The sequence below is a fragment of the Tamandua tetradactyla genome, chromosome 8 (genome assembly GCF_023851605.1).
Source record: "Tamandua tetradactyla isolate mTamTet1 chromosome 8, mTamTet1.pri, whole genome shotgun sequence".
Lineage (NCBI taxonomy): Eukaryota > Metazoa > Chordata > Mammalia > Pilosa > Myrmecophagidae > Tamandua > Tamandua tetradactyla.
Genome location: NC_135334.1, coordinates 12,053,192 through 12,075,894, shown reverse-complemented (window position 1 = coordinate 12,075,894; position 22,703 = coordinate 12,053,192). Strand labels below are relative to the sequence as shown.

General features: G+C 39.7%; 1 protein-coding gene across 4 annotated transcripts in view; it reads left to right on the top strand.

Moving 5' to 3' along the window:
• The first annotated feature begins 15,907 nt into the window (after window positions 1-15,907).
• Window positions 15,908-22,703, top strand: part of EI24 (EI24 autophagy associated transmembrane protein) — a 78,012-nt gene continuing 71,216 nt past the window's right edge. For all 4 annotated transcript variants that reach the window (XR_013156489.1, XR_013156490.1, XM_077112529.1 and 1 more), the window contains exons 1-3: window positions 15,908-16,035; window positions 18,490-18,596; window positions 22,171-22,316. Coding sequence is in view for 2 of the 4 variants with exons in the window: in XM_077112529.1 (XP_076968644.1) it covers window positions 18,555-18,596; window positions 22,171-22,316 (188 nt within the window). In the remaining 2 variants the exon portion in view is untranslated. The remainder of the gene's footprint in view (window positions 16,036-18,489; window positions 18,597-22,170; window positions 22,317-22,703) is intronic.

Here is a 22,703-nt window from a genome sequence, read left to right as displayed (position 1 = left end):
AACAAGCTGTGGTATTTACATATGATGGAACATTATGCAGCTCCAAGACAGAATAAAGTTAAGAAGTATGTAACAACATGGATGAGCCTTAAGGACATGAGTGAGATTATCCAGAAACAAAAGGACAAATACTGTATGGTCTCACTAATATGAACTGATACTAGTGAATGAACTTGGAGAATTTCAGTTGGGAACAGAGACCATCAGGAGATAGAGATAGGGTAGATATTTGGTAATTGGAGCTGAAAGGATTGTGCAACAGGACTGATTGTAAAAATTCAGAAATGGATAGCATAATATTACCTAGCTGTAATACAATAATGTTAGAACACACTGAATGAAGCTGAATGTGAAAATGATAGAGGGCAGAGGGCTGGGGGCAGGAATGAAATCAGAAGGAAAGATAGACGATAAAGACTGAGATGGTATAATGTAGGAATGCCTAGAGTGTATAATGATAGTGACTAAATGTACAAATTAAAAAATATTTTTGCATGAGGAAGAACAAAGGAATGTCAATAATGCAGGGTGTTGAAAATAGATGGTAATTAATATAAAAAATTTTAACTTATGTGCAAGACTAAAGCAAAAAATGTTTATTCGGTGCAAAATTTATATTTTGACTAGTGCATTTCCCAATATAACTTATGTGGACAGCTTAATTGAACACCATAAGTACATGGAAGCTTGAGTAGGGCATGCAATTTTGTAGGTTTGTCCAGGGTGATGCCCCGATAAATCCCAGAGTGATTTGAACAGTGAATAAAAAAGCATTTAAAGTCCCCTTGGGGAAATGGTGAGAAAGGGGGAAAATTCAGCTTCTTCAAATGAAGAATTTTTGATGTTCTCACCAACAGTAGGGACAACCAAAGCAATAGGCTGAGCCCTCAATCTTGGGGGTTGTTCATATGAAACCTAACCCCACAAAGGATAGGCTAAGCCTACTTAAAATTAGTCCTAAGAGTCACCCCCAAGAGAACCTCTTTTGTTACTCAGGTGTGGCCTCTCTCTCTCAGCCAACATGACAAGCAAACTCACTACTGTCCCCCTGTCTACATGGGACATGACTCCCAGGGTTGTGGACCTTCCTGATGTCGTGGAACAGAAATCCTACAATGAGCTGGGACTCAGCATCAAGGAATTGAGAAAACGTTCTTGACCAAAAAGGGGAAGAGCAAAATGAGACAAAATAAATTGTCAATGGCTGAGCCATTCCAAACAGAGTTGAGAGGCTATCTTGGAGGTTATTCTTATGCATTATATAGATATCACCTTTTTAGTTAAGGTGCAATGGAGAGGCTGGAAGAAATTGCCTGAAAATATAGAGCTGTGTTCCGGTAGCCATGTTTCTTGAAGATAATTGTATAATGATACAGTTTTCACAATGTGACTGTGTGATTGTGAAAACCTTGTATCTGATGCTCCTTTTGTCTACCTTATCAACAGATGAATAACACATAAGGATTAAAAATAAATAACTAATAAGGACAACAAATGTTAAAATAAATTCAGTAGATTGAAATATTAGTGATCAATGAAAGGGAGGGATAAGGGGTATGGTATGTAGGAATTTTTTTCTTTTTTCTTTTTATTTCTTTTTCTGAATTGATGTAAATGTTCTAAGAAATGATCGTGATGATGAATATGCAACTATGTGATGATATTGTGAGTTATTGATTATATATCAAGAATGGAATGATCATATGGTAAGAATATTTGTGTTTGTATGTTGTTATGCTTAATAAATAAATAAATAAAATATCAATTGTCCATAGATGAGAGGGTCCTACTGAACACTGTATTTGATTCCATTGGTCAATATATCTTTATGCCAGTACCATGCTGTTTTGACCACTGTAGCTTCATAGTATGCATTAAAGTAAGGTAGTGTGAGACCTCTGACTTCATTTTTCTTCCCATATTTTTAACTATTCGGGGCACACTGCTCTTCCAAATAAATTTGGTTATTGGTTTTTCTATTTCTGCAGAGTTAGTTGTTGGGATTTTAATTTGTGTTGCAATGAATCTATAAATCAATTTAGGTAGAATTGACATCTTAACTATAATTAGTCTTCCGATTCATGAACACAGTTTGCCCTTCCATTTATTTAGGTCTTCTATGATTTCTTTTAGCAATTTCTTCTAGTTTTCTTTGTATAGGTCTTTGTATCCTTTGTTTAATTTATTCTTAATTTTTTTTCTGTTGGTTGCAATTGTAAATGGAATTTTTTTCTTGATTTCCTCCTCAAATTGCTCATTAATAGTGTATAGAAACACTGTACATTTTTGAGTGTTGATCATGTACCCTGCCACTTTGCTGTACTCACTTATGAGCTCTAGTAGTTTTGCTGTGGATTTTTCAGGGTTTTCAACGTAATAAAGGGTGGGGAGATTGAACTAGCTGATGTTCTAGAGAGGTTGGCCTCTCTAATTTTCAGGACTTATCTGGTCCAGGGACCCAACTGGAGGTTGCAGGTTTCTGGAAATTTACCCTAGTGCATGGCACTTTGTAGAGTCTTATATATTGCCCTGGGTATTCTTCAGGATTGGCTGGAATGATTTTGGTTGAGGTTTGGCAAGTTATGAAGGTAGCAATGTCTAACTGAAGTTTGCGTTGAGTGACCTCCAGAGTAGCCTTGACTCTATTTGAACCCTCTCAGCCACTGATACTTTATTAGTTACACTTCTTTTCCCCTTTTTGGTCAGGATCGAACTGTTGATCCCACAGTTCCAGGGTCAGACTCATCCCTGGGAGTCATCTCCCATGCCACCAGGGAAACTTTGGCCCCTGGATTTCAGTTACAGAGTTGGGCTTAGAGACAGTGAGGCCATATCTGAACAACAAAGGAGGTCCTCCAGAAGTACTCTTAGGCATACCTATAGGTAGGCTAAGGTTCTCCACTACCTGCATAAGCTTCAGGAAAGTAATCATCAAGATCAAGTGCTTGGTCTATTGATTTGGGTGTCCCTAATGTTTGGCATAGTATCAGGGGATTCCCTGATGGTAAAGTTAAAAGTTCCATTATTTTTTTCTCCCATTCCTCAATGGACTTTGCCAATACTTTTTGATTATCTACTTCATATATTCTAGCATGTATCCAGGCATTACATAAAGCTAAAAAGGTTTAAAGCCCTCATTCTTATTCTGGGCTCCCTGTGTTTCAATTATTCAAATGAGTTATTGAGACAGGTTGTTAGATTCGGTACTACAGAAAATTTAGGTTCTAGGCAAAATAAACCTTTCTTCTTTTGGTCTCAAAGAGTAGGTACAGTTCTAAAATATAGACAATGTTTTCCTTACCCCTGTGTTCTGAACCACTTTAATACCAAATTTATTGGCTTTGCCACTATCTCCAAATACCAGGTTATAGTTATTTAAAACAGCCCTCAAAATTCAGAAATAATAATTACCACTCCAGACTAAATGTGTCTGCTATGAGAGCTTACAATCTAGGTTCCTGTTTTCTTATAAGCATTTTCTAAAGGAGACCATACAATAATCGTTCTTTTATTTCTGCCTTATTTTGCCTCACAAATGTCCCAGAGGTTCATTCACATCATTGCATGCAGCACAATATTCAATCATACGTATACACCATCATTCGCCAATCTATTTCTCAGACAGTGCATCCTTCAGCCACCTGCATTCATCAGGCATCATGCATAGTGTCCAAAGTCCACAGTCCATTAACACTTTCAATATTAGATAATTTAATTGTTCCCAAGAGAAAGAAACCCAATAAACACACCCTTGCCAAACAGAAAATCTAAACCTCCTCTAACTCTTGTTCCTCCCCCCATTATTTACCTCTGCTGTTGCTGTGGTACTTCTAATGTTTTCCTGTTAAACTCAGCCCATAGCATGCAATAGCAGTTTCCCTCCTGTATCCTGGACTTAAACACTCTGTATATGAATTATACCTTTGAAGTAGTTCTTGCAAGAACTTATGTTTCTAGTGTGAATCAGTGGGGCACATAGGTATATACACCCCCTTTCAGTCTCGTTCACCTTCAATATTGTCACATTACTTATAGACCCACTAGGGAACTGCCTTCACTCCTATCTATTCCCTTACATTAGAGTTCAACCTCATTAGCTAACAGTTCACCCATCTCTAGTTTCTATGTATCTCTAAGTCTCTTATATTCTGTATTATAAGCCTCTGATTTTACCTTTACCATGGCCATAAAAGTGGAGTCATACAGTATCTAGCCTTTAAAATTTTTTTGTGTGCTGTATGGCTGGGTCACATTTCAGTATTTTTCCATGTGAGTACTCTGTTATTGCAGCACCATTTGTTGAATTTTTGTTTGTTTGCTTGTTTGTTTTTTGAGAGGAAGTGCATGGAACAGGAATTGATCCCAAGTCTCCCACATGGCTGGCAAGAATTTTTCCACTGAACTATCCTTGCACACCTCCACCCCCAGTATCTATCCTTTTCTGTCTGGCTTATTTCACTCAGTATTATGTCCTCAAAGCTCATCCATCTTGTCATATGCATTTCATCTTACTGCTGCATAATATTCCATTGTATGTATATACCACCTTTCATTAATCCACTGGTCTGTTGATGGACATTTGGATTGTTTCCATTTTTTGGCAATTGTGAATAATGCTATGAATATCAGTGCGCAAATGCCTGTTTGTGTCAATGGTAAGCATAGGACTTTGTATGCAAAAAATTATGAGTAAGAATTTCACTAAGTTTTTGTTAAATGAAATTGCTAGTATATGAGATCATATTTTTAAGAAACAACACAGGAAAGATCTTATAGTTCTATAACTTGAGTCACAGTATATTCAAATCTATGTAAAAATAATTCATATCACAAAAAAAAATCTTTTTTAGGAAAACACATCTGTGCTTCCAATAATCTCCACCTGGGTGACCCATAGGTCCCTCCATTCAACCACATTCAAACCTCAGGTCATAGTCTTCAGTCTCCATTCTACTCCATTCCTCCCTCCTCTTTATTTTTGAGACCCAAATATGATCTAATCCCTCCCTGATTCAAAAAGTTTAATGTAAAAGTCAGGAAATGGCAATTGATGGCTGAATCCTACAGTAGCGTTTTGTTTGGTTTTCAGTTTTTCCAATATTTGAAACAGGAGATTTCATGTGACAATTCTGATTTCTGCCCTTTCTTGAAGAAATGGATCATCTTCTGTAACTTTTCCTGCATTGCCATATGGCAGCAACAATCTGGGAGCTAAGTAACAGTCTCCTGCACCCAATCCAGCCCGTTCTGGTCAGCTGGCTTCATGGGCCTGTAGACATCTGACTTTAGCTGCTTGGATGGTTTCTCTGGGTCTATAGGGTAAAGTCAAGACAAACTGTCTCCATAGGCAGCAATGAGAAGTAATGGACTAGATGTCCATATATCAACCTGGATAGATCTTAAAAGCAGTGCTGAGTGAAGAAAGAAACAGTTTGTGAACTGTAGCATGATATTTCATAAATTAAAAATATGTATATAATACAAAGTAGTTCACATTTTACAAAAACACATTCAAATAAAATAATGCACACCAAACACATTGGAAGGATTTTTGTAAGGAAGGAGAGAAAAAGGAGTGGAAAATTGGTAATAAAGGAGAATAGATGAATAAAAGACAGTGTATCATTAACTGAGAAGTATAACTAACTCAATCAGCTATAATCGATATTCAAAAAGAAAGTGAAAGAAAGAGAAGTTAAAACTCCTTAGCATGGATAACAAGGTGATATCTACTTAATGCATAAGAATAACCCCCAGGATAATCTCTCGACTCTGTTTGGAATCTCTCCGCCATTGACACTTTGTCTTATTTCACTCTTCCCTCTTTTGGTCAAGAAGGCTTTCTCAATCCCTTGATGCTGGGTCTCAGCTCATTCTAGAGTTTTTCTCAATCCCTTGATGCTGAATCTCAGCTCATTCTGGGATTTCTGTCCCACACTGCCAGGAAGATCCACACCCCTGGTAGTCATGTCCCACATAGACAGGGGGAGGGTGGTGAGTCTGCTTGCTGTGTTGGCTGGAGAGAGAGGCCACATCTGAGCAACAAAAGAGGTTCTCTTGGGGGTAACTCTTAGGTTTAATTTGAAGTACGATTGACCTATCCCCTGTGGGGTTAAGTTTCATATGAACAAACCCCAAGACTGGGGGCTCAGCTTATAGCTTTGGTTGTCCACACTGCTTGTGAGAATATCAAGAATTCAACTTGGGGAAGTTGAATTTTCCCTCATTCTCACCATTCCCCGAAGAGGACTTTGCAAATGTTTTTCCACTCACTGATCAAATCACTCTGGACAAACCAACAAAATCTCATGTCCTATACAAAGTTCCATGTACTTAAGGTGTTCAATCGACTATCTACATAAGTTATATTAGGAGATGCACTAGTCAAAGTATAGATTTGTACCAAATAAACATTTTTTGCTTTAGTCTCACACATTAGTTGAAATTTTTAAATATTAAGTACCATCTATTTTCAGCACACTGCAGTAATGACATTCCTTTGTTCTTCCTCATGCAAAAACATTTTTTAAATTTGTGCATTTAGTCACTATCATTATACACTCTAGGCATTCCTAGAATACACCATCTCAATCTTTATCATCTATCTTTCTTTGTGATTTCATTTATGCCCCAGTCTTCCTCCCTCTATCATTCTCATATGCAACTTCATTCAGTGTTTTAACATAATTGTATTCCAGTTAGGTAATATTGTGCTGTCGATTTCTGAGTTTTTATATTCAGTCCTGTTGCACAATCTGTATCCCTTCAGCTCCAATTACCCAATATCTTACCCTATTTCTATCTCCTGGTGGTCTCTGTTACCAAGGAAATATTCCAAGTTTATTCACTAATGTCAGTTCATATCAGTGAGACCATACAATATTTGTCCTTTTGTTTCTGGCTAATCACACTCAGCATAATGTCCTTAAGGTCCATTCATGTTGTTACATACTTCATAACTTTATTCTGTCTTACAGCTGCATAATATTCCATCTTATGTAAATGTCACAGTTTGTTTAGCCAACTGTCTGTTGATGGACATTTTGGCTATTTCCATCTCTTGGTAATTGTTAATAATGCTGCTATAAACATTGGTGTGTAAATGTCCATTTGTGTCCCTGGCTTCGTGTCCTTTGAGTACAGACAGCATATAGATGGGTCCTGTTTTTTAATCCATTCTGCCAGACTATGTCTTTTGATTGGAGAGTTTAATCCATTAACATTCAGTGTTATTACTGCATGGGTAGTACTTTCTTCTACTATTTTGCCTTCTGGATTTTATATGTCATATCTAATTTTCCTTCTTTTTACCTTTACTCATAGTCTTCCTTTCTACACTCTTCTCCACACCTCTCTCTTCTGTCTTCTTATCTGTCTCTAGTGTTCCCTTTAGTATTTCTTGCAGAGCTGGTCTCTTGGTCACAAATTCTCTCAGTGATTTTTTGTCTGAAAATGTTTTAATTTCTCCCTCATTTTTGAAGGACAATTTTGCTGGATATAGAATTCTTGGTTGGCAGTTTTTCTCTTCTAATAATGTAAATGTATTATCCCACTGTCTTCTCGCCTCCATGGTTTCTGCTGAGAGATCTGCACATAGTCTTATTGGGCTTCCCTTGTATGTGATGGATTGCTTTTCTCTTGCTGCTTTCAAGATCCTCTCTTTCTCTTTGACCTCTGATATTCTGATTATTAAATGTCTTGGAGTATGTCTATTTGGATCTATTCTCTTTGGGGTACGCTGCACTTCTTGGATCTGTAATTTTAAGTCTTTCATAAGAGTTGGGAAATTTTCAGTGATAATTTCCTCCATTAGTTTTTCTCCTCCTTTTCTCTTCTCTTCTCCTTCTGGGAGACCCACAACACGTATATTCATGCGCTTCATATTGTCTTTCAATTCCCTGAGTCCCTGCTCATATTTTTCCATTTTTTCCCTATAGTTTCTGTTTCTTATCAGATTTCAGATGTTCCATCCTCCAGTTCAGAAATCCTATGTTCTGTCTCTTGAAATCTACCATTGTAGGTTTCCAATGTTTTTTTCATCCCTCCTACTGTGTCTTTCATTCCCATAAGTTCTGTGATTTGTTTTTTCAGACTTTCAGTTTCTTCTTTTTGTTCTTTCCTTGCCTTCTTTATATCCTCCCTCAATTCATTGATTTGGTTTTTGATGAGGTTTTCCATGTCTGTTCGTATATTCTGAATTAATTGTTTCAGCTCCTGTATGTCATTTGAATTGTTGGTTTGTTCCTTTGACTGGGCCATATCTTCAATTTTCCTAGTGTGATTTGTTATTTTTTTGCTGGTGTCTAGGCATTTAATTACCTTAATTAGTTTATTCTGGAGATTGCTTTCCCTTCTTTATCTAGGGTTTTCTTGTTGGATGAATTTGTTGACATTCTGTTCAGCTTTATCTGGACCTGTAGCTTTAAGTTTTGTTTAACAGAGGAGAATTTTTCAGTTCTTGTTTTCTTGTTTCTTGCCCTGCTTGTGTGGTGCCTTTCCACCCCCTACACTTAGGAGGGTCTACTTAGATATTATAGACCCCAGCCAGATTTTTCCAGACCAAACTGGCCTCCTATCAGGAGGAAAGAGTCACCTGCATTGGTTTTCCCTGAGGGTGAAACCCAGCAGGTTGAAAGACTTTCCAGTGAAGTCTCTGGACTCTGTTTTTCTTATCCTGCCCAGTATGTGGCGCTTGTCTGACTGCAGGTCCCACTAGCATAAGATGATGTGGTACCTTTAACTTTGGCAGACTTTCCTTGCTGGGGGCGTGGTGGAGACAGAGGAGAGGTTGTAGGCTGGTTTTAAAGGCTTCAAATTACCAAGCCCTGGTGTCTGAATTCCTTGATGGAGGGATTCCACCTGGGTGGGGCTTCACCCCTCCCCTGGGGAAGGCACAAGCTCCAGATAAGTCCCCAAAAGAGCTCACTTCTGCCTATGCCTGGGGCAGTTGCAGCCTGAAAAGTCCTGCTGCTGTATCCAGAGGCAGTCAAGCCTTTGTAGATACACAGCCACAAAAACCTCTGTTTCCTTCTCTTTTTTCCCCCTTTTTCTGTCAGTCCTGCCCCCTTGGCACCGGGGCAAAAATGAGTAACCTCCACTTTGATCAGGTTCACCTAAGCTGGGGGCCTATTTTTAGTAGTCAGAATTTGTTAATTAGTTCCACAATTGGCATTTGATTGTGCCCAGTCCCTGCTGCTGGTAAAGTCCTTTCCTTTTCCCTCTGAGAAGCAGCCTGTGGGGGAGGGGGACTGGCCACCACAGCTTGGGGAACTCACGGTTCTGGGGGGTGCTCACAGCTGGTCCAACTGGTCCAGACTGGGGTACGCTGTGTGTCCGGTCACTATCGTGGCTCTGGGAGCTGTTCTGTACTGTTTCTGGTTATTTAGTAGTTTTTCTAGAGGACGAACCAAAATGCACACATTGTTAAGCCACCATCTTGACCCAGAAGTGTGTTGAAAAGCTATGTTTTAATCTAAATTTCATTTCATGAAGGCAGAATAATCTCTATTCAATACTGTATGTTTGAAACTGTAATCAGATCATCTCCCTGGAGATGTGATTTAATCAAGAGTGGTTGTTAAACTGGACTAGGTGACGACATGTCTCCACCACTCAGGTGGGTCTTGATAAGTTTCTGGAGTCCTGCAAAAGAGGAAACATTTTGGAGAATGAGAGATTCAGAGAGAGCAGAGCAGAATGACATAGCCACGAGAAGCAGAGTCCATCAGCCAGTGACCTTTGGAGATGAAGAAGGAAAATGTCTCCCAGGGAACTTCATGAAACAGGAAGCCAGGAGAACAAGATAGAAGATGATGCCATGTTCACCATGTGCCCTTCCAGATGAGAGAGAAAGTCTGTGTTCGCCATGTGCCTTCTCACTTGAGAGAGAAACCCTGAACTTCATCGGCCTTCTTGAACCAAGATATCTCTCCCTGGATGCCTTTGATTGGACATATCTATAGACTTGTTGTAATTGGGACATTTTCTTGGCCTTAGAACTGTGAACTAGCAACTTATTAAATTCCCCTTTTTATAGGCCATTCCTTTTCTGGTATATTGCATTCCGGCAGCTAGCAAACTAGAACAGATTTTGGCACCAGGAGTGGGGTGCTGCTGCTGTGACTTGTAAATACCAAACATGTTGGGACAGCTTTTTAAATGGATAAGGGAAAGATTTTGGCATCATTGTCAGCAGCTTGATAGAGAAGGCCTAGAATGCTTTGAAGAGACTGTTGGTAGAAATGTGGACTCTAAAGAGACCTGTGATAAAGCTTTAGACAGAAATGATGCATGCATTATTGCAAACTGGAAGGAAGGTGAACCTTGTTTTAAAATAGCAGATAGGGTAGGCCACGGTGGCTCAGCAGGCAAGAATGCTTGCCTGCCATGCCAGAGGACCCGGGTTCGATCCCGGTGCCTGCCCATATAAAAAAAAAAAAAGCAGATAATATGGCAAAATTAACTAATGGCTTTGGCTGGAAGGCTGATTTTAAAAGCCATGAACTTGAATATTTAGCAGAAGAGATCTCCAAATTAAATGTCGAAAGTGCAGCCTGGTTTCTCCTCACAGTTTATAGTGAAATGTGACAGGAAAGAGATAAGCTGAGAACTGAACTCTTGGGTACAAAGAAACCAGAAGTTGATGCTCTGGAGAATTCTGGGCTTCCTGGAAGGGAGATCCCAGAGAATAGTACCCCACATGAGGACTTGAACAAATATGAAACTAGTCACTCATTTCAGAGAAAGCTAGGATTGGATATGGAGTTATCCAGGAAGAACTGTGGAACCTCCTTATGTCTGATGGGCATGATCCAAGGCTACTGCATAGAAAGCTAACGAGAGTGCTTAGGGACATGTATAAACAGAGCCACTGCCAGTCTAGACTCGGGGGTTCAGAGAAGCCACACATTGGAGGAAAAATAACTTCAGAGGCAAAACCATGGAGGCTGAGGACTGAAGTCAAGAAGACTCAGGCCAGGAGAGTGGACCCACCCTAGCCTGTGAAGAGGGTGAGTTTGCCCCAAAGGCAGAGGGTGGGCCTTCCACCTGGTTGCAGTAGAAGAGATATGCTGCCTCAGGTTTGGGGAGAACCTAGCTGCCACCACATGGAGGTGTTGAGCATGTGCCCTGGAGATGGCAGAGAGTCTGGGTGCGGCCCCAATGCTTGGAGAGGGTGGAGCCGAGAAAAATGTCATCTCCCCAATATCCTCCTAGGTTGCATTTGGAGAGAGGCAGGCCTCTGCGTAGGCCTTTGCAAAGGGTGGGACTGCCGCTTTCTAAAGCCCCGAAGATAAATGACTCTCAGACTTTGAAATCTAATGGACTTTGCCCTGTGGGTTTTCGAAACCCCTGTGTTCCTTCCTCCCTATGGAAACGTGTATATGTATCCTATGACTGTTCCTCCTTTGTATGTTGGCAGCAAATAACTTGTTATGAGTTTTCAAAGGTCCAAAGCCAGAGGATGATTTTATCTTGAAAGACCATGCCTACCACTAACTTTGATAGGAGTTTGTACTGTTTCTAATTCTATACTTTATTTGTATTGCTACTGAAATGGTTTAAGGGTCTCTGATATTGTGATAGAATTAATGTATTTTGTATATGGAAAAAACATGTCTTTTTAGGGGCCAGAGGGTGGATGTGCTGGTTTGAAAAGATGTATTTCCCCTAGAAAAGCCATGTTTTAATCTAAATTCCATTTCATAAAGGCAGAATAATTCCTATTCAATACTGTATGTTTGAAACTGTAATCAGATCGTCTCCCTGGAGATGTGATTTAATCAAGAGTGGTTGTTAAACTGGACTAGGTGACGATATGTCTCCACCCATTTGGGTGGGTCTTGATAAGTTTCTGGAGTCCTATAAAAGAGGAAACATTTTGGAATGAGAGATTCAGAGACAGCAGAGCAGAATGACATAGCCACAAGAAGCAGAGTCCATCAGCCAGTGACCTTTGGAGATGAAGAAGGAAAATGTCTCCCGGGGAACTTCATGAAACAGGAAGCCAGGAAAAGAAGCTAGCAGATGGTGTTGTGTTCACCATGTGTCTTTCCAGATGAGAGAGAAACTCTGACTGTGTTCATCATGTGCCTTCTCACTTGAGAGAGAAACCCTGAACTTCATCGACCTTCTTGAACCAAGGTATCTTTCCCTGGAGGCCTTTGATTGGACATTTCTATAGACTTGTTGTATTGGGACATTTTCTTGGCCTTAGAACTGTAAACTAGCAACTTATTAAATTCCCCTTTTTAAAAAGCCATTCCGTTTCTGGTATATTGCATTCTGGCAGCTAGCAAACTAGAATAGGAAAAATATGGAGGTTTAGGTTCCTGAAGAATAAACTTAGTGAGTGAAACATTTATACAGTCTCAGCTAGAGCCCTGGGTATTCTTTAGGTTTTGAGGAATACTTTTGGTTGGGGCTTGCATACTGTGATCTATTGCAATATCTAGCTGAAGTTTGCATAAGAGTAACCTCCAGAATAGCCTCTTCAAACTATTTGAAATCTCTTAGCCCCTGAAACCTTATTTTATTACATTTCTTTTCCCCCTTTCGGTCAAGAAGGCATTGTCAATCCCACAATGCCAGGGTCAGGTTCATCCCTGTGAGTCATGTCCCACGTTGCCAGGGAGACTTATACCCCTGGAAGTCTCTGACCTCATTTTCTACCCTTTTCCCTACCATTCAATGTGTCAACACATCAAGCAAGATTTTGCCTCAGGACTTATTACTTGATTCCCTCTGCTAGTCCTACATCTTTGCAGGGCTGGCTCCTTCTCTGCATCCAGATCTTAGTACAAAGTCAGCTCTTCAAAGATGCCTTCCTTTCCTACTCTTCAAATAACTATTCCCTTCTGAGCCACCCATCATCCATGATATATTTGTGTTTATCACTCATCACTATTTGAAATTATTTTACCTTATCCTATCCTATCATTTGTAAGCTTCATTAAAATAGAGATCTTGTCTGTCTTGCTTACCATTAAATCCAAGTATTACAAAATAGCCTGGCAAATGGAGGGCACTTAATAAATAGGAAGTTTATCACTTGCAACTTCTTCTATTCTAAGTTCCAGACATTCTGAACAAATTGCAGTGCTCTATATGTCAGGTAACTATGCTTAAGTTGCTTCTTCTACAGAAAATTCCTTTCCCACTCTTTCTTTTCTTTAGTGTTCTTTCTTGCCCCTTGAAACTTTAAAAAAAACTTTTTATTTTAAAATAATTTCAAAATTTCAACTTTACTTACAGGAAAGTTGCAAAAATAATGCAGAAACAAAGAACTCCAATACCAACTATTAGCATTTTGCCATTTGCATTATCCTTCTATCTGTCCTATCTATCTATTTATATTTTTCTAAACATTTGAAATTAGGTTGCATATATCATACTCCTCTAGCACTAAGAACATCTATGAACATCTCTTAAGGACAAGGACACTCACTCATGTAAACATCTTAAGTACAGTTATATCAGGTTCAAGACATTTAGTACTGATATAAAGCATACAGTCCATATCCCAATTTTTTCTGTTGTTTCAACAATGTACTTTTGGGCATTTTCTCTTCAACTATTAGATTCAGTCCAGGATTATGTATTGCATTTAATTGTCAAGGCTTTGTTTTTATCACATGGTATTACCTTGTCTGTTCTCCCACTGGAGAGAAGTTGCAGGCATCATGTACTCCTAACACCTTGCCAAGATAGATAGGTAAAAGGCACTGAGTGAATGTTTGTCTGGATCCCCTGGGAGTGGGTTAGAAATGCAGAATCTTGGGCTTCACTCCAGATCCACTGACTTAGAATCTGCATTTATCAAGGTCCCCAGGTGATTCACTTTCACATCAAAATTCGAGGGCCCCTATTTTAATACAGCCTATATTTACCCAGGAATTCTGTACTAATCCAGAAGTATAGGAAGGTGTGGCAAAGAAAAGGGCATGTCACTGGGAAGGGGATAAAAACCCACATGAATTTTTTTTTTTTTAAATCAGGTGTAACATTTAATGATTGTTGTGTGATCTGTATGAAGAATACATAGAAGATGCTTAAGGAATCATAGTATATTTTTCTCCTGAAAGATTCCAAAGCTAGAAGCTAGGAGATCTGGCTTCTAGATCTGGTATTGCTACCAATTCACCAAATCATGGAACTGCAGAATTAGAAGGGATATTCATATAGATGGCATTTAGTTTTTGCAGTCTTCTGTTATGGATACTATGAATTCAGTGCGCTGCCACATAGTTTCCTTTGTAAAATCAGGAAAATATTACCTGTCCTTACTTGTCTCTGGAACCTAATTGTGGCGTCCATAATAATTAGTGGGGTCTAATAATTAAGAGTGCCTAAAAAAATGTAAGGTCCAATTACTATTGCTTTTTAAAATTTTAGAATTTATTATACATGTTGGGATTTGTAAGATTTCAGAGAATCCTTCCATCAAGCAAATTAGAATAGACTCGTATCTATTAAATTCTTTCTAAATCCATACTTTTGAGAAAGGATAGAGTTTGGAGAAGAGCTACTATTGTAATAAATACTTACAATCAGATTATCATTACACCATTTAAATCCTTCTAACAAGATTTCTAAGCTTCGTTAGATGGATTGCTTATTTTAATAAAAATAAAATTCTAAAAGACATCCTCTGTGTAGTTCTTCAAAATAAAGAGTTGAAGAGATTTATGCCTTTCTCCCCTTTATAATGTTTTCAGTAGAAGAGTTGCTAGTCAATAGATATGAGACTAGGACACTCAGAGGATCTTCTTAGATTGGATTTCAGTAAAAATGAAATAATTGCCCATGGCTGAAACAAATGAGAAAACTGTCTCTTCCCTAAAGAAGTTTACATACTTAAATCCTACGTGGGGCTTTTACTTCAGGACTTCCACTCTTTCTTTAGTCTTCCAAATGCTTCATTTCCTCTGCAGATTCAACTTCCAGTAACCTCATCTTTAAAAAGAAGGTAAGACTTCAGCAGACTCCGAGTACTGAGTTAGCTACTACGCAAATGGGTCTGGAAATTGGGCCGGAGACTGGGGTTTAAAAAACAGCCCTAGACAAAAGTTAAAATAAATTGGGTAGATGGAAATACTAGTAGTCAATGAGAGGGAGGGGAAAGGGGTATAGGATGTATGAGTTTTTTTTTTTTTCTTCTTATTTTTTTTTCGGAATGATGGTGTCAGTTCCCCTAAAAGAGGAGGCTGCACTATATAGCGAGCTGTAAAACTCGAACTCTAGAGGTGGCCCTGGCAGCTCTAAGCACAGCTAGAAGTGAACGGAAATAGGAAGTAAAAAGAAATAGGGTGTGAGAGATATGAAAGCTTTAGAATAGGCGGAAAGAAGGTTATAAGTGAGGCCTGTTGAGTCCATGCCAAAAAACTGCCGTCCCTGCTGTGGAAATGGACTGGTAGGAACGGCAGTGAAAAGAGAATTCCCCATTTACTTTACTGTTTCCAATCCCAGTCTCCTTTGTTGTCGGAGTACACACCCAATGCAGCCGAAATGGGTGGGGGCTTGTCCTATTCTGAATCATTTTGAGGGGCGCTTGACTTAAACCCGACTCTGCTTAGTCACCTTTGATCACACCCATTTCCAACTAAATAAACCAAGGTGACCCATGTTTTTTAGCGTCCTTCTGTTAAAAGACTTCAAAGAAGTTCAGAACGACAATCAGCCTGGAGAACTGGATCCGGGTTTCACAACGGCGCTTCTGGCGTTAATCTCAGGTATAGCTCTCCGTTGTTTTTAAGGTCAGGAAGGACCGGATCTGAGATGAGGCAGGAGACCCTGTCCCTCAGGCCCCGCCCCCGAAGGCGGGCCCTGGCTCCGCCCCCCGCGGCCCCGGCCTCGGCTCGGCGCCCGCCAGACTTCCCAGCGGCCCCGTGCGGCCCGGGCATGCCCAGTGCGGGCGCAGCGGCCCCGGCCCTGGGACAGCCCCGCGGGAGCGGGTGGCCGGTCGCTGAGAAGCCGAGCGAGCCCGCGACGGGCGAGGGGCCGGGCCGGGGCCGGAGTCCGGGGCGGTGGAGCTACCGGGTAGGCCCGGGTCCCAGAGAGCCAGGCCTGGGGGTCGCCGCGCAGTCCTGCCTGGACGGCGAGGGCCGTGAGGGCGGTGGGGGGACACGCTGGGCCCGACCATGGGTTTGTCAGGTTCCGGGCCGGGGCTGTGGGCGAGGACACCGTGCAGGAATGGGCCGAAGGGAGTGAGGCAAGGGGATGGGGCGCCGGGCACAGCTCTGGGCGAGACGCTGCCCCAGGTGCGACGCGGCTATCTTTAGGTCTCTGTGTGACCGTAGGTGAGGCTTGGCAGCACCTCGTGCACAGCCGTGGTTGGGGGATGGAGACTCCAGCTCTCAGGTGAAATTCCCTAGGAGCTACTGGGGCGACACTGACGAGGAAGGTGCGATCCGAGTGGACCTGTGGGCTCAGTGGCATTCCTATGAATCCCATGAGTAGTGAGGAGGCTTAACTTTCCTGCACCTAGAGTGGAAAATGACACGGCTCTCTGCTTTCCGGAAATTGGGTTTAGTTGCTTAGAAATTAAGTTGCAGAGTTGTGCCCCAGGAAATGCTTAAGAAGTTCTTAGGACTGTTAGGAATTTAATGGCCAGCTGTATTTCAAGGTTTTAGTAGAAGTTATTTGACCATGGGTTGCTCGAATTATACAAAAATCCTCATTGCAGAACTTGAAGAAAGGTCCCTACTGAGGGTTAACACTAGTGTTCTTAAGTTTGCCGTAGCTGCCTTTCCCTTGCTGTGATCTTAGACAAACCATTTACTTACTGGGACTCAGTTTCCCCATTTGTAAAATGATGTGAACCAAATGCATCTTAGTGCATCCTCGCTGAATGATATGGTTCTGCTTGGATCATGCATTCAGTCTGTGTGTAAATAAATTGTGTGGCAAGTTACTTTAATACCTGCTTCAGCTGTTTCTCAAACTGAGTAATTATTCCTGTAAGATAGGTATTAGATCTCAGTATAAAACGGAAGTGTTTTTGTCTCTCACTGGTACTCCATAAATGCAGAAACCAGGTGTGAACTGACCAAGGTTCAGCTAACACTGTTGTTCTTCTGGACTGAAACAATCATAATATCCTAAGCTTTCTGTCTGCTCCTTGTGGGAAACGGGGACTAAATAGTTGGCTTCCTTAAACTCCCATGCTGTTTCATTCTTTATGGGCATTCTGTTTACATAGAATGTAGGTTTTTCATGGGGTTTTTTTGCACTTTATACTCAGAAAACCTATGAAGATTTAATTTATAAATGGAGAACTAGCTGGTCAAGAGGTCAGTCCCCTGATAGTCTTTACAAACTAGTGGTTGGCATTACACAACCTTCTGGACGGCATCTTTGTGATTGTAACTCTGAAGTTTTTGTTTGGGCTTGGCTTTCGTTGTTTAAGAGGAAAAAAGTGGAAGTATGAAACAGAAGTTTCTTACTCTAGAAACTTGTATATCTGAAGTGAGTACATCTGTGTAAGATTTCACTTGAGGAGCAGATGGTACATACGTGTTGTGCAGGTCCCCTTCTCTGAGTGGCTTTTAGTCCAATTGTGTCAGTAAGGTACACTTGAAGTGTGTAAATGTCAGGGAGCACAGATCAGCTTGTGCTTAAGCTTGAAATGTGAGGTTTATACAAGCTGCTTATGAAATTCTCTCCTATTATATTATGGCCATACCTCTTAAATTAATTCCCTAGCTTAGTTTAGTAGGGATTGAGAACTTTAGACTCTCAAGCTCTTAAATTTATGAAAGTGGATTTCCATTCATTAGAAATTAAATGAGTTTATTAAGAATATTTATACACACATACTCTCAAGTTCTTAATTTTTGAAAATGCATTTCTCATTCACCTGAGATGGAAAATGAAAGTGTTAGTGTTTTAAAGAACATTTATACCTGTCAACTTTTTTTTGGTCCTAGTTCCTTGCAGGGTTAATAAAATTGTACATAGGTTTTTATTTAAAGTTAGAAAACATAGGAAGGCCTGTTTAGAGGTGCAATGTCATATCATGCTTTAAACTTTCCTGTGTGCAATTTAAGTATATATTTAGTAATTTTTGTAAGAACTTTTATCATCTTGTATTTTCATTCAGCTGTTTGAGATTATGAATTAAGCATGAATATCGTTTAAGAGGAAGTTGAAATGTAGTTATCATCCATCTCCCAATCCTGAAAATACCTAGAGTGTGTAGGAAAAATAGTTAGGGAAATCAAGGTTTGGAGGAAAACTACTGTTACGAGGGCCGTATGAGTGAGCGATCAAAAAAAAAAGATTTTGGGTTTCAGCAGTTAACAAGGATAGCCTCATTTATTTCGCTGTGCTAGTATCTACTGAAGTGCTGGAATCTCCTGGGCTCGAATGTCCAGGACTCCTTACTAGATTGGAATCACTGCACTGCAAGTATGTGGAAAATGTCGTCACGTAGATATATACTTAAAGCAACTTTCGGATCATTTTTTTCCATTATGATCCATCTGTTTGCAGGTCCTTCATGATGAGAGATTTTGGGGTTCTCCCTCTGTGTTGTTGGTAATTTGGATGGTGAAGAGATGGCTGACAGTGTCAAAACCTTTCTGTGGGACCTTGGCAGGGTGAGTACCTCTTTCTAGGAAGTCATCTGTTCACTTTTTTTTTTTTATGATGACGGAACCGATTAATAGATCCTTTAGGTGTTTTTGGCATTTTTATCCTATTTGTTGGGACTGTTACATACAGACTTTCTTTTTTTTACATGGGTAGGCACCAGGAATCAAACCTGGGTCCTCGGGCTTGGCAGGCAAGTATTCTTACCTGCTGAGCCACCGTGGCCCACCCTACATACAGACTTTCATTTTAATTCATAATATTGAAGAGCTAGATATTATCCTGCATCTTGCAGAAAATTGGAAATCCTGTCTAGTGTAGGAATCCAGCTTAACCAGGCTGCAGAGCCTTTTCTTTTATTCCTCCTATGTGCTCTTATCATAGAGCTTTCGTGTTTTACAGTAATTATTTTTTTTATGTGTTTTCCCCACCCTTGGTCCAACTGTGGGCCTACCCAGTGTTATTCTTATACAGAATATAGGGTGTACTATAGGCATTTAATTGATACTGAAAGAGTAAAGGAGGGCAATCAGTTGGCTTCATAGTATTGATGAGTGTGGGGGGAATGGAAAGTGACTTATTATTATTATTATTATTTTTTGCATGGGCAGGCACCGGGAACTGAACCCGGGTCTCCGGCATGGCAGGCAAGAACTCTGTCAGCTGAGCCACGATGTTCCACCCCAAAAAGGACTATTTTGCAACTATGTTATTCAAGCTTGGTTTGGGCAGGAATTGCCAGTGAAAGTTATATCTAGGAAAGAGAATTAGTTGAGTAGAATATTTGCATGGTCTCAGAAGTATTTCTTCACAGATTGCTTATTGGTTGTAAGAGGAAAAATTTATAGCCTTGCAGTTGAGGAACTCGACAGCACCTTTACTGGGTATGTGAAATTAAGGATAGACTCTGGAAGGGATACCCAGAATGGCATGGTATAACTTCTGCAGTATTCCTCCCAAAAATGCTTTACCTGGGTCTAATCATGTGGAAGCAAACCTGCATTGAGGGAATTCTGTAAAATGACTGGTCTCTATTCTTTAAAAAGAAGAAGGTTTAGAACTGTTCCTAATGAAAGAAACATGACAATTAATTGTAATATGCGATTCCGGACTGATTTCTTATACTAGAGAAGGTATAAATGCCATAAATGACATTATTGGGACAACCAGAAAAATCTGAATATGGACTGTAGCTTAAAGTTCTTCAGTTTAAAATTTCCTGAATTGACAACTTTACTATAATTATTTAAAAGGTTATCTTTGTTCATAGAAATTCAATCTGAGGAATTAAAAGTAAAGGGATATGATGTCACAACCTACCCTTTAATGATTCAGGAAAAGTGTTTGTGTATATGTATATATTAATATGTGGCAAAATATTAAATTGGTTAATCTAGACAAAAGGTATTTGGGAGTTCTCCATTCTTACAGCAGTTCTGTAAGCTGGGAATTATTTTTAAATTAAAAAATTTTTTATTTGTTTAAAGCCAAGTTCCTTTAAGCCTTGTAGCAAAATAAGTACAATGATTTTCACTCTTATTTCACTTTACCATAGGTAGTTTTGGAAAGTTCTTTGTTCAGTAATCTTCCCTCTTTAAAAAATAACTTATTCTTCTTTTTTAAATTTTTTATTAATTAAAAAAATTAACAAACAAAATAGTAAGATATCATTCCATTCTACATATATAATCAGTAATTCTTAATATCATCACATAGTTGAATATTCATCATTTCTTAGAACATTTGCATCGATTTAGAAAAAGAAATAAAAAGACAACAGAAAAAGAAATAAAACGATAATAGAGAAAAAAAAGTTATACATACCATACCCCTTACCCCTCGCTTTCATTTACCACTAGCATTTCAAACTAAATTTATTTTAACATTTGTTCCCCCTATTATTTATTTTTATTCCCTATGTTCTACTCTTTTGTTGATATGGTAGATAAAAGGAGCATCAGACACAAGGTTTTCACATTTACAGAGTCACATTGTGAAAGTTATATCATTGTTCAATCATCATCAAGAAACATGGCTACTGGAAAACAGCTCTACATTTTCAGGCAGTTCCCTCCAGCCTTTCCATTACATCTTGAACAACAAGGTGATATCTACTTAATGCGTAAGAATAAACTCCAGGATAACCTCTCAACTCTGTTTGGAATCTCTCCGCCATTGATACTTAGTCTCATTTCACTCTTCCCCCTTTTGGTCGAGAAGGTTCTCTCAATCCCTTGATGTTAATTCTCAGCTCATTCTAGGGTTTTTCTCAGCCCCTTGATGCTGAGTCTCAGCTCATTCCAGGATCTCTGTCCCACATTGCCAGGAAGGTCCACACCCCTGGGAGTCATGTCCCATGCAGAGAGGGGGAGGGTGGTGCGACTGCTCGTCATGTTGGCTGGAGAGAGAGGCCACATCTGAGCAACAAAAGAGGCTCTCTTGGGGGTGACTCTTAGGCCTAAAATTTAAGTAGACTTGACCTATCCTTTGTGGGGTTAAGATTCATATGAACAAACCCCAAGACTGGGGGCTCAGCCTATAGCTTTGGTTGTCCACACTGCTTGTGAGAATATCAAGAATTCGACTTGGGGAAGTTGAATTTCTCCCCGTTCTCACCATTCCCCGAAGGGGGCTTGCAAATAACTTTTCCACTCACTGATCAAATCACTCTGGGATTCATCGGGGCATCACTCTGGACAAACCAACAAAATCTCATGTCCTACCTGAGATTCCAAGTACTTAACGATGTTCAATCAAACTATCTACATAAGTTATATTAGGAAATGCCCTAGTCAAAATATAAATTTTGTAACAAATAAACATTTTTTGCTTTAGTCTCACACAGAAGGTGACATTTTAAAATATTAATTACCATCTATTTTCGGCACCCTGCGATACTGACATTCTTTTATTCTTTCTCATGCAAAAACATTTAAAAAATTTGTACATTGTACATTTCACTATTGTTATACACTCTAGACATTCCTAGATTATACCATCTCAATCTTTAACATCTATCTTTCTTTCTGATTTCATTTATGTTCCCAGCCCTCCTCCCTCTATCATTCTCACATGCAACTTCAGTCAGTGTTTTAACATAATTACATTGCAGTTAGGTAGTATTGTGCTGTCCATTTCTGAGTTTTTGTATCCAGTCCTATTGCGTAATCTGTATCCCTTCAGCTCCAATTACCCAATATCTTACCCTATTTCTATTTCCTGATGATCTCTGTTACCAACGACATATTCCAAGTTTATTCACTAATGTCAGTTCATATCAGTGAGACCATACAGTATTTGTCCTTTAGTTTTTGGCTAGTCTCACTCAGCATAATGTTCTCAAGGTCCATCCATGTTGTTACATGCTTCATAAGTTTATTCTGTCTTAAAGCTGCATAATATTCCATCGTATGTATTTACTGCAGTTTGTTTAGCCACTCGTCTGTTGATGGACATTTTGGCTGTTTCCATCTCTTTGCAATTGTAAATAATGCTGCTATAAACATTGGTGTGCAAGTGTCCATTTGTTTCTTTGCCCTTAAGTCCTCTGATAACTGTTATTCTTAACACCCTTGTGCGTAGGGAATCAAAGACTCTATCTGGGGCATTTGTACCATCTCAAAGCTAGATGCTCGAATCCAGCAAAAGAGAGAGGAGCAGCGGCGGCGAAGAGCAAGTAGTGTCTTGGCCCAGCGAAGAGCCCAGAGCACAGAGCGGAAGCAGGAGAGGTGAGGGGTACAGGCTGATCCAAGGAGGGGTGCTTCAGGAAGTGACAAATTCTTAGGATTAAGACCCTACAAAGTGACTTGGCATTACAGTATTCCATTATTTGTTTTCTTTGTCTTCTCCCAGAAAAATCTCATGGATGGATTGATTGAATTAGGGTCTAATAGTATTCCTTGCTAGAAATGGCATGGTGTTTAAAGAAAAAAAAGGAGGGGGTGCAAAGACCACAATCGTTCATATTTGGATTGATGAATGCTTCTAGGAGAGCATATATGGATTATTTATTGATAGAAGAACCCCCGACTTCCTCTCACTTCCTCTCTCTATCACCAACCTGATTGATTTTTTTTTCCCCCTCTGAAGAAAAGCTGGTTCCCCAGAAATATTTC